Source organism: Chenopodium quinoa, unplaced genomic scaffold (genome assembly GCF_001683475.1).
Source record: "Chenopodium quinoa cultivar QQ74 unplaced genomic scaffold, ASM168347v1, whole genome shotgun sequence".
Taxonomy (NCBI): Eukaryota; Viridiplantae; Streptophyta; class Magnoliopsida; order Caryophyllales; family Amaranthaceae; genus Chenopodium; species Chenopodium quinoa.
The window spans coordinates 1,032,769-1,047,447 of record NW_018744874.1 but is presented as its reverse complement, the minus strand read 5'-3'; the positions used below and the strand labels follow the sequence as shown (position 1 = coordinate 1,047,447).

Sequence of the window (14,679 nt, the reverse complement as noted above, 5' to 3'; positions counted from 1 at the left end):
AGGTTGCTTGGAGAAAAAAATATGGGAATGCAAAGTCCGTAATCACTGTGAATCAGTTGGAGCAATTACTGAAATCAGATGTGGGTATGCAATCTGGGAATTCAGAGTTTAAAAAGTGTTTTTTGATGTTTGCAATGATCACATTGCTAACACCCACTACAAATAGGTTGGCTGATCTAAAGCTTGTTTTAGCTTTGGAAGATGTGTCTATGATTGCCAAATATAATTGGTGTCAATATGTACTTGATGATTTAGCTGATAAGTTAAATGGTTATAAACCTAAGCAAAGTTATATTGTTGGTTGTGTTTTATTGCTGCAAATTAGCTATTTCCATCGGCTTCAGTTTAGAGGTATTGCTTGTCCTACCTCTCTGCCACTGATCAAACATTGGAGTAATTCTGATATTAGACAAAGGTTGGCTAATGAGTGTTCAGTTTATGGTGTTGGCGAATTGGATAAAGATACATATCCAATAACTGAAGTAAGGGGTTACTTAATTAATTTGTACAATAATATACTTATGGGGTTACTTAGAGGGTTACTTAGGGGGTTATTATTTAATAGATTTATAGAATGTATAAGTAAGGGGGTTACTTATGGGGTTACTTAAGAGTTTTCTTGAGGGTGGTTACATGGGGGGTTAAAAGAGAGCATATTTACAGAGTAGTTATTAGAAGGGTTAATTTAATTAGAATTTGTAAAAATTAAATTATTGTATTCTCTGTTTTTTTATTTATTATTGTTTGTTTTTATTGGTTATGGGTTAGGGGTTACTTAATTAATTTGTACAATAATATACTTATGGGGTTACTTAGAGGGTTACTTAGGGGGTTATTTAACAGATTTATAGAATGTATAAGTTAAAAGAGAGCATATTTACAGAGGGGTTATTAGAAGGGTTAATTTAATTAGAAATTGGGAATATCCAGGTAGGTTACTTAAATGTTTTGTTAGGGTGTTACTCTAGTGGTTACTTAAGTTATTTCCTGTGGGTTTTTTAGGTTTTTTCTGTTGTTAATGGTTTTGTTATGTTGTTATTTTTTTAGTTGTATAGAAATTATAAAAATTTTAACTATTGTGTTTATATTTTAAAGAAAATTTTGCAGTAGTAAAGAACTATTTAAAATAAACAAACATAAAAATAGAACTATTTCAAATAAACAAACATAATAATAAAACTAAAACTAGAACTATTTGAAATAAACAAACATTATAATAAAACTAAAACAACTTTGGATTTAGAACTGGTGTGACTGTTCCAAACTCTCTTGTGTCTCCTCTTGCTTGCATTGCTTTTGTTTTCATTGGTTTAGGTTGCTTTCCTTTTTCAAAGTGCCCCTTAATTCTTTTGCTTCTTCCTTTAGTGTTTGCCCTTTCTGGATCCTTCACTGTTGGTATTTCTTCTTCATTTTGCTGCTGTATTGATGTTTCATTAGATTGTTCTCCTTCTTATTGTGCTTCTTGCATTTCTAGTTGTGTTTTTATTTTTTCAGCATCCTCTTCAATTTTCCTTAGTTGTCTCTCTATGAAGCTTCGTGTCTCTTTGTGGTGTTGATATTTAAGAACAAGATTGTAAGTCTTTCTTGCCATTGTATGACGCCAAGGCATGTATTTTTCTTTCTCTGTTGAATTTTCTGCTCCATTGTCATCTTTTTTTTTTCCACACATGAGCTTTAGCTAACTTTGTCCACCTTGCTGATATATATTGATGTGGAATTCTTGTAACAGAGTGCTGGTGTAAGATACGTAAACAGTGATAACAAAGCCATCCTACTTCTTCAAAATTTTTGCATGAGCATGCAACTTGATTTTGTGTACTGACAAATGTTACCTTCTGCTTAGTTGATATGTCATTTTCAATTTGCACCTCATAAAAATAATGATCTCCCAATTGACCATGTAGATATGCTATGCATCCTGTTGAATAACTAAACTCTGTTTCAAAATCTCTAAAAATTCTTCTGCTGTGATACAACCACTTAGGCATTTATTGAATGCATCTTTGAAAGATGTGTTTCGTTTTAATGATCCAAATCTTGAAACAGCATTTTTTATTAAATGCCAAATACACAACCTATGCCTTGAATGAGGAAATACCTGTAAGTATACAAGGAAATTAAAGTATTACTTTTAGAGGTTAATTAATCAATTTAAACAGTGAGTTACTTATGGGGTTACTTAGCGAATTTAAACAGGGATTACTTTTAGAGGTTAATTAATCAATTTGATCAGTGGGTTACTTAGGGGGTTACTTAAGGGTTACTTATGGGGTTACTTGGTGAATTTAAACAGGGATTACTTTTAGAGGTTAATTAATCAATTTAAACAGTGGGTTACTTAGGGGGTTACTTATGGGGTTTAAACAGGGATTGCTTTTAGAGGTTAATTAATCAATTTAAACAGTGGGTTACTTATGGGGTTACTTAGTGAATTTAAACTGGGATTACTTTTAGAGGTTAACTAATCAATTTAAACAGTGGGTTATTTAGGGGGTTACTTAGGGGGTTATTTTTTGAATTTAACATATAGGGATAACTTTTAGGGGTTACTTAATCAATTTATACAGTGGGTTATTTAGTTGGTTATTAAAACCCTATATATACAAGTAACTCTATTTTATAAAAGTAACTCTCAAGTAATCCTATGTAATCTTCTAATTACAAGTTACTAAATCAATTAATTATACAAACATAATTTAGGGAATTACCTTTTCAATTGCATTTGACATTGCCAAGTCTTGATCTGTGAATATTGTAACAGGCTGACTCCCTCCCATAGACTTTTTAAAAGTTGATAAAACCCACTCAAACGTGTCAGTCTTCTCATCGGCTATAAATGCACACCCAAACATCACATTCTGCCAATGATTATTGACTCCCACTATAGGTGCACATATGAGGTTGTATTTGTTAGTTCTGTATGTGGTATCGAAAACAGTTACATCACCATAGATATCAAAGTATTCCTTCATTTCAGAGTCTCTGCAATATATGGTTGTTAATCTGTTTGTGTTTTGATCACCTCCTAGCTTAAATCTGAAGAAAAAATCTTCTTCTTCTGCCTGTCTTTTATATAGATTGTCTATAACAGTTTGTGCATCACCCCCTTCAATTTCTTTCATTTTTCTTCTTGATATGTAGTTTAAATGGTCCCTCAAAGTATGTCCTAACAAATCTTCACCACCAGCTTCATTAGTCATCAAATTGTAAGCTTCAGTTGGCTTTAAACCACTCTCTGCCATAAGGTCAATTAATTTTGCTTTATCTTCACTGATCTTTCTCTCTGTGTAGATGTTGCCATGCTTTTCTTGTTAACTCATGGTTGTGATTGATGACATGTTCTTCTATTTCAAATAGACCTTCCTTGTTTTTTTTTTGCTCTTATAAATGCTTTGTGTCCTGTTCTTGTATTAGGAACTTGTTTTACTTTTCTTTTGGTTTCATTGGCTGGAGGAGGAGTTTTTTGAACATTGGGTTTACATCTAAATCCTTCTTTAGAACAAACAAAATCTTTTCCCTTTATTTTTTTGTTATCTCCTTGAGTCCATCTGGTGGTAGATAGTCTTATGCCAAATCCCATAGCAAATGCATGCTTTTTATATATCTCACAAATTTCATCCAAAGTTTTTGCTGTAAATCCTATCAGGTTTCCTGTATAGTCAAAATCTTCATCTTGTTGAGTCTTACTCTGTTGTGTCAGGTTGTTTTCATTTGAGCTTTCTTCTGTTATTGTACTCTGAGTCTTTTCTGCTGTGTTGTCACTTAATCCTGTTATTAATGTAAAAGAAAAATTTAGATACAGATAATTAGTAAAAAAATAGGGTTTTTTACTTAGAGGTAATTAGAAGGATTACTTAGAGGTTATTGCAGGGGTTACAGGGATTACAAGAAGTATTACCATAGGGATTACCAAAATGGATGTCTCACAGCTTACCATAGGGGTTACCAGTAGAGTTACCAGAAGGTTTACTTGAGTGGTTACATGAGAAGCTACTTAAGTGTAACCAGAGGGGTTACCCTAGGGGTTATTATAGGGGTTACTTGAGGGGTTACCAAAATATGTAACTAGAGGGGTTACCAAAGGGATTACTAGAGGGCTTACAAAAGAGGTTACTAGAGGAGTTACTATAGGGGTTACCAAAGAGGTTACCATAGGAGTTATCACAGGGGTTAAAATAGGGGTTACCAAAAGGGTTAGTATAGTGGGATTACCAAAAAAGTTACCAGTGAACTTGGCAACAGGATTATATAATGGGGTTACCTGATGGGTTACTAGAAGGGTTACATGAGGGGTTATTTTAGGGGTCACCTTACGGGTTACTTTACGAGTTACCTTAGGAGTTACTTTAGGGGTTACCTTAGGGTTTACTTGAGGAGTTACTAGAGGGGTTACTTGAGTGGTTACCAGAGGGTTTACATGACGGGTTACCGAAAGAGGCTACTAGAGGGGTTATCAAAGGGATTACTATAGGGGTTAACAAAGAGGTTACTATAGGGGTTACCAAAGAGGTTACCATAGCGGTTACGACAAGGGTTAAAAAAGGGGTTACCAAAGGGATTACTATAGGGGTTAACAAAGAGGTTACCACAGGGGTTACCAAAGAGGTTACCACAGGGGTTACGACAAGGGTTAAAATAGGGGTTACCAAAGGGATTACTATAGGTTACTATAGCGGTTATCAAAGAGGTTACCACAGGGGTTACGACAAGGGTTAATATACGGGTTACGACGCGGTTACCAGAGAGGTTACGACGTGGTTACCAGAGAGGTTACATGGGGTTATCAGAGAGTTTACTAATGGGGTTACTTTTATATCTGGAGGTAACATAGGGGTGTTTATTGGGTTACTTGAGAGGTTACTTTTATATTCGTAAGTTTTTTCTTTGTAATTCATTGAAACATAAAACACATCATATTGCAGAAAAATCGGTTTACCTTGTCTTTCGATGTTTTCCAGTATGTGTTCTTTGATTTCTCTAACTTTGTTTTCGATCTCTAAATTACTTAGTGAATCGCCTATCTCTTCAATGTCCATGGATTCTTGAGAATTTGGAAAATTTTGTTCTTCGTTATCCATGTCAAAAATTGGTGAAGAATAGAGGAAAATCGAATGTGAGAGAAAAAACGAAGGTTAGAAAAATCTGCAGTAACTTTAGGTTTTTGGGAAATGTGTTGGTAGGTTTTTTGGTAAATGTGTCGCATGTGTCAGCCGCGCTTTTGTTAAGTATTGATTTCCGGTTTTTTGTAAAGTTTTCTAGAATCCCGTTATTTTTTTGTCATACTCTGTTATTTTTCTGAGCTGGCGTACGGCCGTACGGTGCGGCTGGGGGCACAGAAAACGCGCTGTACATTAAATTATCAATAACTCTTTATAAACTACGGAGTAATAATTTTATTCTATACTTTCAATAGAAGCTACATTTTTTTAGATCCTTTCCCTAAATAATGTTGGGAAATTATCTAATTTCCAAATTACAGCTAGTCTTTTTTTAATTCCCACCATACCGTCCACGTCACCGGTTCAGTGGGAATTTAAAAAAAAAACGGGTTTATTAGAAAACCGCTACTTCAAGTAGCGGTTTGTATTAACTAATTACTGATTTACAGATATTTTGTTTTTAATGAAAACTTACAAAACAAACCCATAAACCGCTACTTGAAGTAGCAGTGTTTTGAGGAAAACCGCTACTTGAAGTAGCGGTTTGTTGCTTGACCGAGAAAAAAAAATCGGTTTGTTTTCCTTAGCTGACGTGGACGGTATAATGGGAATTAAAAAAAGAGTAGCTGTAATTTGGGAATCAGATAATTTCCCAACATTATTTAGGGAAAGGGCTCTTTTTTTTAGAACATAATAGAAGCTACCCAACTACTCAACTAGTAAAAGTTACCAAAACCACCCTATTATAGATTAATTTTTTAATCAAATAACGATGGTGTCTAACCATTAAAAACTACCTCAATCACTAAAAACTACAAGTATCTTAAAGTTACTCAATTAACTTAAAAACTACTCCCTCCGTTCCTAAATGTTTTTTACGTTTCCATTTAAGGTGTTTCTTTTTATTCTTTACATTTAGTATCTTTCCTATTTTGGACAAAATTACCCTTATTTTACAAAAAAATTTACTCAAAAGTCTTTACTTTTTCATGTGCTATTGTACTTTTGTACTATTTTAATAGTTTTTCAACACTTATTATTACTTTCTCTCTTCTCTAATTACTTCACCCAACATGCTCAACATTGTATTTTTCAATAAAATTGTATTTTCAATCATTGAAATATTCCAATATATCTCAACTTTACACAATTAACTTAAAAAACATTAGGGAACAGAGGGAGTAGTGCTTAATACACCCATTATTTAGTTGTTTACTCCAAACAGAGTACTCCGTAGTCCGTACTACTTAAATTAAGTCGGTTAAGGTCAAAGTTGAGTAAAGTCTTGATGATATAATTGAATCCAGTAAATCACAAATTTTGGCGGTATCTTGTTGCACTTTTCTTCTGTTCCGCCGGCGTAATTCAACCCAAAATCTCTCTGAAAATCCAAGAAAACTCACCTAATTACATCCGACATTATGAAAGCTCTGAACTTTGACAATGAAGAAGAAAGTTACGATTCCACCCTTTTTTATGAAGATGACGACGACAATGATGACGACTGTTCTGTCGACGGAATTCAAGATGTTTCCGTCGCTTCTTTGTCTTCTTCTAGCACACCCTCTTGCCAGGTACTTTAGGAGAGAGAAAAGTTATCATCTTTTTATGCAATTTGATCAAAATTGGTGATTTTAGCAAGATTGGGGTTCTGGGTGTGTTTAATTTCTTGTAAATTTCTAAATTTGGGACAGATTCATCATCAAGTTCCTCAATTTAATATTTTGGTCTGTGTTTTTTGATTTCTGTTTTTTAAAGGTTTAACTAGGGTTTTAGATGGACAAATTGATCAATAAAATATCTCAATTTAACTTTATTAATGTGTTTTTTAATTTCTGTTTTGAAAGGTTTAACTAGGGTTTTTGATATTACTTGTTAATCATGGTTAAATGCATGATTTCCGATTCTCTAATGCATTTTCATGTGAAATTCAGTTGATCAGTTTCGCTTTTTTTTTTTTGGGAAAAGTCTTAATTATGGGTTTTGAAACAGGGAAGTAGTTATTTTAACTGAATATATGTGTGAAATTCAGTTGATCAAATTTGGAATGTAGATTATTTTTCTTTAACCTTTCTTGTTATTTTTCTGTTTTGGTTATTGGCAGGTTATTACAAGGGAGTCACTATTAATAGCACAGGTGATTATAATTTTTGTATATGTTCCGTTAGTCATAAATGTTACTTACTAATTGCAGATATGTTTATTTGTTTATTAAGAGGGAGGATTTGCGGAGGGTGATGGACTTGTTATTGGTTAAAGAACACCATGCTCGGACTTTGTTGATTTGCTATCAGTGGAATGTCGATAGGTTATTTACTGTGTTTGTTGAGAAGGGTAAAGCTTACTTATTTGCTGAAGCTGGAGTCACTGTGCTTGAACTTGAACATGATGCTCGCGGCTTATTATCTTTTTCAACTCTCAATTGTAATGTTTGCATCGAGGATGTTCCTTGTAATGAGACAACACGGATGGATTGTGGGCATACTTTCTGCAATAACTGTGAGTAATTTATTGTAGATTGTAATGCACCTCCTGCATCATATGTATTTGAAGGATTAATGTTTGTACTTTGTATGTGATGAGTTTTAAGCCATTAGTTACCGTTCTTAGAAAAGGAAGCGTTGGTTAGGGTATGCAGATGGATTATTAAATTAAAATGTGTTTAGATTCAGGTTTAGTAGAAGAAATTACAGATAGCAGTGTAAGTTTGTTGAGTCACATTTAGATGCCATGACCTTTTTAACTGTTGTATAGCCTGGTCAACTGTAACTATTAGTCGCGTCTGGTGAGCAATGATTTCACTTGGCTTGGATGTTTTTAGTGTGATTAGTCTGTTTATATTGGGTTTAGAACTTCTTTCGAAATACTTGAGGCTGTATATTTTTTTTGGTAAACTTTGACCATCATACTCTTATGTTCTATATGTGTAGAAAAATAATTGTATCACTTGTAGAGTTCAATTGGAAAATATCAGTCCTTTGATCCCATCTTATGTATGATTGAACTATGATGCTAGATTTATCAAGTTCATGTGTTTGAGGAGCTAACAAAGGCTTTTCTCTGCTTTCAGAGCCAAACATTCCTGTTGAAAAAAAAAAACTATATTATGGATGTTTTAATTCACTCAAAGATAAATAGAGAAGAGGGAATAACTTTGAATTTTGGAAATTAGAGAATTATTAATGTTTTGGTTTTTGTCATGGTATTTGTATGGAAAGTTGAACCACGTTTCTGCTTCCTTTGTTATTGTGATTGGTTAGGAATACCCCCGCCCCCTCCCTCCCTCCCTCCCTCCCTCCCTCCCTCCCTCCCTCCCTCCCTCCCTCCCTCCCGTGTCCATTATCATAGGTAAGGGTAGCTATTCTAGCGAAAGTGCAAAACCAGGTCCCTTTACGCATATCTTACTGATTTGTTGTCTAATTCCCCTGTATTTGGTGCTTCCCCTGACCCTGATCTTACTCTAAAGTGATACATTTTAATCTGTATTCTTTTTTTGATTCAGGCTGGACTGAGCATTTTATTGTGAAGATAAACGATGGTGAGAGTAAGCGGATTAGGTGCATGGCTCACCAATGCAATGCTATATGTGATGAAGGCATTGTAAGAAATCTAGTAAGAAAGACTAAACCTGAACTGGTAGAGAAGTTTGATCATTTCCTTCTCGAATCATATATCGAGGATAATAAAATGGTTAAGTGGTGCCCTAGCATCCCTAATTGTGGTAATGCTATTCGTATTATGGATGATGCCTTCTGTGAAGTGGAATGCAGATGTGGTTCACTGTTCTGTTTTAAGTGCTTATCTAAAGCGCATTCTCCTTGTTCGTGCTTGATGTGGGAGATGTGGAGCAAGAAATGTAATGAGTCAGACACGTGTGTGTGGATTACTGTCCATACAAAATGCTGCCCATCGTGTGGTAAGGCTGTGGAGAAGAATGGAGGTTGTAACGTTGTTAGATGCATCTGTGGGAGCTTTTTCTGGTGAGACTTGGATATGTATCACTTATAATCTTGGCTACTGCAATTCCCTTTCCATTAATGTGATCTTTTCCTTGCTTGCTCGACTTTGGCCTATGTTTTTTCTTTATCCTAAACATTGCTTTAAGTTGAGATTTGATCCACTGCTTGATTCTTCTGAACAGCTGGACATGTGGTAAAAAATTTCACTACTCTGATCATAGTTGTGCACGTTACAAAGCCACAGCTGAGGTGCAGGATGGCAAGATTCACCTTCATCGGTACACACTATTATAGGCATTACAAGGGCCACAAGGATTCCATAAAGCTGGAAGCAAAATTAGAGCAGAGAATAAAACATATGGTGCCAAAGTCTCAAGAAAATAATACACACACTCAAGATTTTAGCTGGGTGAAAAATGGAGCCGATAGACTATTTAGGTCAAGACGTATTCTTTCCTACTCGTATGTATTTGCTTTCTATATGTTTGGGAATGAGCTCTTCGAGGGTGAGATGACTGAAACAGAAAGATCAATTAAACAGAATCTTTTTGAAAATCAGCAACAGCAATTAGAAGCTCGAGTTGAGCAGATCTCTGACTTGATGGAGAAGCTTATTTACAGTCATACCATAGATATCGCGATACATATAAGGATGCAGGTCATTGCATTGACTTGTACCATTGATGACCTCTGCAAAAAACTGTAAGTATATACGAAGTACTTCGAATCTAATTGCTGAAAATAAACAAGACTACTTGGCATGAAATTTGTTGACGCTGATACCTGTTTCAATTTCACTAATTTGCAGGTATGATTGCATTGGGAATGATTTGTTGGGTTCCCTTCAACAGAATACTCACATTATTGCTCCTTATGAATCAAAGGGACTTGTTCAAGCATCTGATTTTTCTGTTCATGCTGTATCTGATATCCATGATTAGGGGTGTTAATGAGTTTAGCTAGTTTGTGAGCTGAAGACAGCAAAGCTCGGCTCAAGAAGCTCATGAACGCTCCTAGTTCTTGAGCTGAACACGACAAAGTTAGCTCAAGAAGCTCGTGAATAGGTTCGATTTTTTTAAAAAAAAAACTACTACGTATTTTATGATTATAACATCTAACTTAAATTAACAATAACATAAAAGTATTAAACAACATTGGTGAGAAACTTAAAATAATAACACAAATATAGTAGTAACTAGAGGTGATAGGGGAGCGAGTCAAGACTAAGCTGTGCTTATAAATGCAGCTCCTAGCACACACATTCATCGATGATCAGAAAACATAATCTATTCTCAAATTGCTCCGAACATCTGTATTTACAATGGTGTGTGTCTAGGTCTACACTTGAGTCTGCATCAGCATCCTCTGCACTTCTACACAGAAATGATCAAGCCTGAACTTAAGATGTGCAGTAGAGAAATTAGCATAGTATAGCATCCTAGGTAAAGCTTATATGGGCTTTTTGTGAGATTGATGAAGGCCCATAATTGTATCGGGCTGAAGGGCAGTCGATTTATGGGGCTCATATGGGAAGTCTTGAATAGAAGTGTCAATTCAGATGTCCAACTGTTCAGATCTAGTTCGGTGAGATTAGGTCACCTTAGGTTAATTTTTAAACTCGATTCTTGCAAAATTATTGTGTCCACACAGGTTGAAATCTGAATCGGATTGTTTGGGATCATTTTCGGGTGTGGTTTTGACACCTCTAGTACTCTCGTAGTGAGGAGGATCCATGAATCATAACATTCTCACCCAAAGTCTAGCTCTTTTAATTCCTCTATATATACTCCATTTCTTCAATTCAATTATCACATAATGATTCTATTGTCTTTAAAATTGGGTCCTACCAAACCATAAATTATTTACCAGTCAATGTCAAGATGACCTAGCTCATTTGGATTTTATGATATAGCTTGTCAGTCTCCTTGCACTACACAATGTAGTAGTATGTACACATACTTCCTCCCTGGTCTAAAATAAATCTCAATAACTTAATTTAGATGATTTGAGTCTAATCTTATAAATATAGAGGTTCCTTTTAATGACAACAATCCAAATTGAAATTTGTAATATAGCAGAGCAATTCTATGCACTTCAATTGTTTTTTAGAAAAAAAAAAAGTAAAAATTACTCCATAATTAATTTAAAGAAAATAATTTTCCTATTCTCGACATATTAGATTATTTTTTTTCTTTGCAAATTGGATAACTCTAGTATTAGTTGATAAGTAATTGTTAATCTAAAATTACTTTGCAAAATTAATCAAAATTACTCCATCATTTCCCATTTAAATTTTCTCAAGTGAGTCTAGCTTAGTTACAAGCTTTATGGAACAAGATAGAATGTAACTGTACTGTAAGTCTGTAAGTGATTTTTGTCAAACCTGTCAGTTCAATTTTGTCGATTACTAAGGTGTTTCTAGTAAATAAATAAGAAATGGAGAGTACTAGCATAAGATATTTTATTTGAGAATAATGTGTTTCTAACTGGATTGCATAAATGCTCATTCAATTTTAGTGGGATGAAAGCACTAAAAATTAATGTGACATAAAACTAAAACTACACTTCTTCTGTTTCCGAAGCTCGGTTCATTTGACTTTAAAATTTACATAGAGGCGAATCTAACAAGATTTCAAGTACTAATTTTTATCTTTCATATAGATCATACTTTAATTTGTAAAATACATTTAAACACTATTTGATTTCAAACACATCACAGTTATTAGTGAATTGAATTTTTAGGAATGGAAATAATCTAGTAGTAACACCTTTTTTTCAAATTTGTGCACTAATATTCATCAACTTCGACTAATTTTTTTTTCTAATATTCAAAAATAATATATGTAGAATCTATAAATTTTAAGGGTTGGATCTCATTGTCATTTTTAAATGATCAATTTTTCTTGTATTCTTACATAGTACTCCATAGTATATATAAATGGCCAAATTTGCGCGTTGAAATTATGTACATGTTAGATGCACTAAAATTTTAATAATAATATTTATGCTTTGACAAGCATGGTAATCAATATGGTCCAACAATTTCTAAATGGAGAAAGCATGTAATTTGATAAATCAAGCATATTGCTTAATGCTTATAATGCATGCATGCTGTAAAAGACAAACTTTTTTGGGCCTTTGACCAAAGACAAAAAGAGATGAGCAATTAGACATTGAAAGCCCACCAAAACCTAGTAATTTCACATCATCAATTTAATTATCTTACACTTTTTGTTTAATGGAAATTTTGGTTATTTTACACTTTCAGCCCTTTTAAGGTATATATTGCCTTTTAATCAATATCCATCCTTTTGGTTGCATCACTTGGGGCATTAAGCAAAGGCATCAATCTTTACTTCATCTTACATGCATTTAATAAGTTTCTTTTTCTGCATGCAAAGCTGGCTTTTTTATTTATCAAAAGTTAAGGGGTCATCAAAGAGATTCTTTAATGTGTTTGGATGCATGATTGACTTGAATGATAAAAGGAGCCTACATAATATAATCTAGACCATCATTTTTAGCCATATAGAGATAATAATGAACTAATCTATTAATGTTTAATTGGGATATAAATTAGCCATAATAGATTTTTTAATGAACTAATCTATTAATAGAATATACAAATCAATCCCATGATTTCAACCATAAAAAATCCATCCAGAGACTCTAATCATCAATTTAGACTTTTGGTAAAGTTGGTTTTCCGACGGAAACTATTGGCTTGCGTGATAGTCTTTGTACTCATGTCCAATTGTATGATGCTTACATATTTAATTTACTTAGGCCCTGTTCTTGGCAGATTAATTTTAGTTCAGTTCAGTTTAGCTCTAATAAGTCCAGTTTTAGTTCAGCTCCTAATTTCTTTCTCTCATAAAATATTCATTTCAGTTCTCAGATCTAATAAGTTCAGTTCAGCTCAGCTCAGCTCAGATCTAATAAGTTCAGTTTATTTCAGCTCATCTCAGTTCAGTAAATGAGAATAGACCCTTATACCCGATCTCATACTAGTGTTTGAATAATATAGATGAACAATTAGAAGAGCGACTTTCATGACCATGTAAACACTATATAGATCTTAAATTTTGGAAAACTTGTTATGCAATAACTAAAGTGCATAATAGTACACTACAAGACTTACAACCTTTATGCTAAAATCAAATTAACCATTTCAAATAAACTTTGTAGCCATTCAACCAAAAAGCCACCACCCCTTCTTTTCATGCAAAAAATTAGACCACCACGTCCAATTAAAGTTACTACAACAGACAATTAAGTGGTTTTGCTTTACATTTGACAAGGGACTAGTCAACAAATTATACCCAACTTTTTAATTCAATTTTGTACACAAAAAACTGTGTAAAATTACATCAAGAATAATGAAAAATTTCCCCCCTTTTTTTTCCTTAATATTTAGTGTTTTTAAGCTTTTCCAAAGGACATTTGATTGACATTCGTGTGAGTAGTCTCACTCCATATCTCAGTAATTTGTTCTGTTTGCAATAAATGTGGAACTTGTATTTATCTTCAGCTTACACTTCTGTGCTTTACTGTCAAAATCTGTTGGATTTTACTAAGGTTGCAGTTTTCATGTTGGTTTTTTCTGTGAGCCTTCTTCGTGAGTGTAGTTAGTTGAATACAACTGCGCTTTCATAGTTTCATGACGTTGATCTTTTGTTCACGAGCCTATTTACTTAGACTCAGATTAACTGTCTAACAGTTAGACAACTAATAAAGGATGCAAATTAAAGGCTGTCATAGTATCCCGTGCTTACTTACATACATATACGAAGTAAATGTATTGTAGTCATTTGACATGTTACAAATGATTATTTTGCGTTCATAGCTATAGTAACATATTGATTGAAGCTAAGGGTGATTTAGTTATTCTAATTATTGAATAACTTCAGATCATGTCTTTCTCCTTTCCCAAAAAAATAAAGGCATTGATTGAGGGTACTGTTAGTGATTATTAGGCAAAAAGTTAGATTATGGGAATGATTATAAGAGCCTCTTGCGTTGAAATTTTGTTGAATTCTTGAATACAACTTTTTTATTAGGCTTGACAATGCACCTATGTCAAAATGACAATGTTTAGAATGTTAAAAATATATGTATGTCTATGATAATAAATATGCTCCCCATCTTATTTTACTGACCGATTTTTGTGAGAATTTTTGGTAAAAAGATGGCAAATAAAAGGGGAATTTTTGGCCATCTTCTTCAATTTCCTTTTGTGTGTTAAATTCTTTCATTTATGGATTATATAAGCTTAAAGAACTATTACCAATATAGTGTTTTGTCAATTTTAGGACCATTCTCAGCTCTGAAGTCAATCTGAATAGTCTACTATACTCCAAAGTTTGAACTTGCTTGTGAATGTTAGAATCACTGGTTTATACTCCTGAGACAATAGATGGCACGAAACATATTTTATTTACTTACGTGGTATAAAGAATTATATTGAGCAATCTTAAAAGAAAAAGAAGAAAAAAGAGTTGTATTGAGCGAGTAGATAGTTTTGTCATTTTGGATGTGAAGTAATAAACAGAGATTATGGA

At 33.6% G+C, this 14,679-nt stretch overlaps 1 protein-coding gene and 1 pseudogene across 1 annotated transcript; one reads left to right on the top strand and one right to left on the bottom strand.

The window, feature by feature from the left end:
* Positions 1 to 1,909: 1,909 nt before the first annotated feature.
* On the bottom strand, positions 1,910 to 5,078 carry LOC110704858 (protein FAR1-RELATED SEQUENCE 5-like). Its single transcript, XM_021882673.1, has 4 exons — positions 4,937 to 5,078; positions 3,571 to 3,768; positions 2,709 to 3,235; positions 1,910 to 2,098 (listed from the first exon to the last, which is right to left on the bottom strand). The coding sequence occupies exons 1-4, from the start codon at positions 5,076 to 5,078 to the stop codon at positions 1,910 to 1,912; spliced, it is 1,056 nt and encodes a 351-aa protein (XP_021738365.1).
* A 1,347-nt stretch (positions 5,079 to 6,425) lies between these two features.
* On the top strand, positions 6,426 to 11,572 carry LOC110705035 (annotated as a pseudogene).
* The last annotated feature ends 3,107 nt before the right edge of the window (positions 11,573 to 14,679 follow it).

Bases quoted from the DNA above. Each gene is read 5' to 3' on its own strand.
- LOC110704858 (XM_021882673.1), bottom strand. From the start codon at position 5,078: ATGGATAACGAAGAACAAAATTTTCCAAATTCTCAAGAATCCATGGAC. The intron at 3,236-3,570 runs GCATAAGACTAT...ACCTTATGGCAG, and splicing joins TGCATTTGCTATGGGATTTG to AGAGTGGTTTAAAGCCAACT. The intron at 2,099-2,708 runs GTAATTCCCTAA...GTATACTTACAG, and splicing joins TGTCAAATGCAATTGAAAAG to GTATTTCCTCATTCAAGGCA.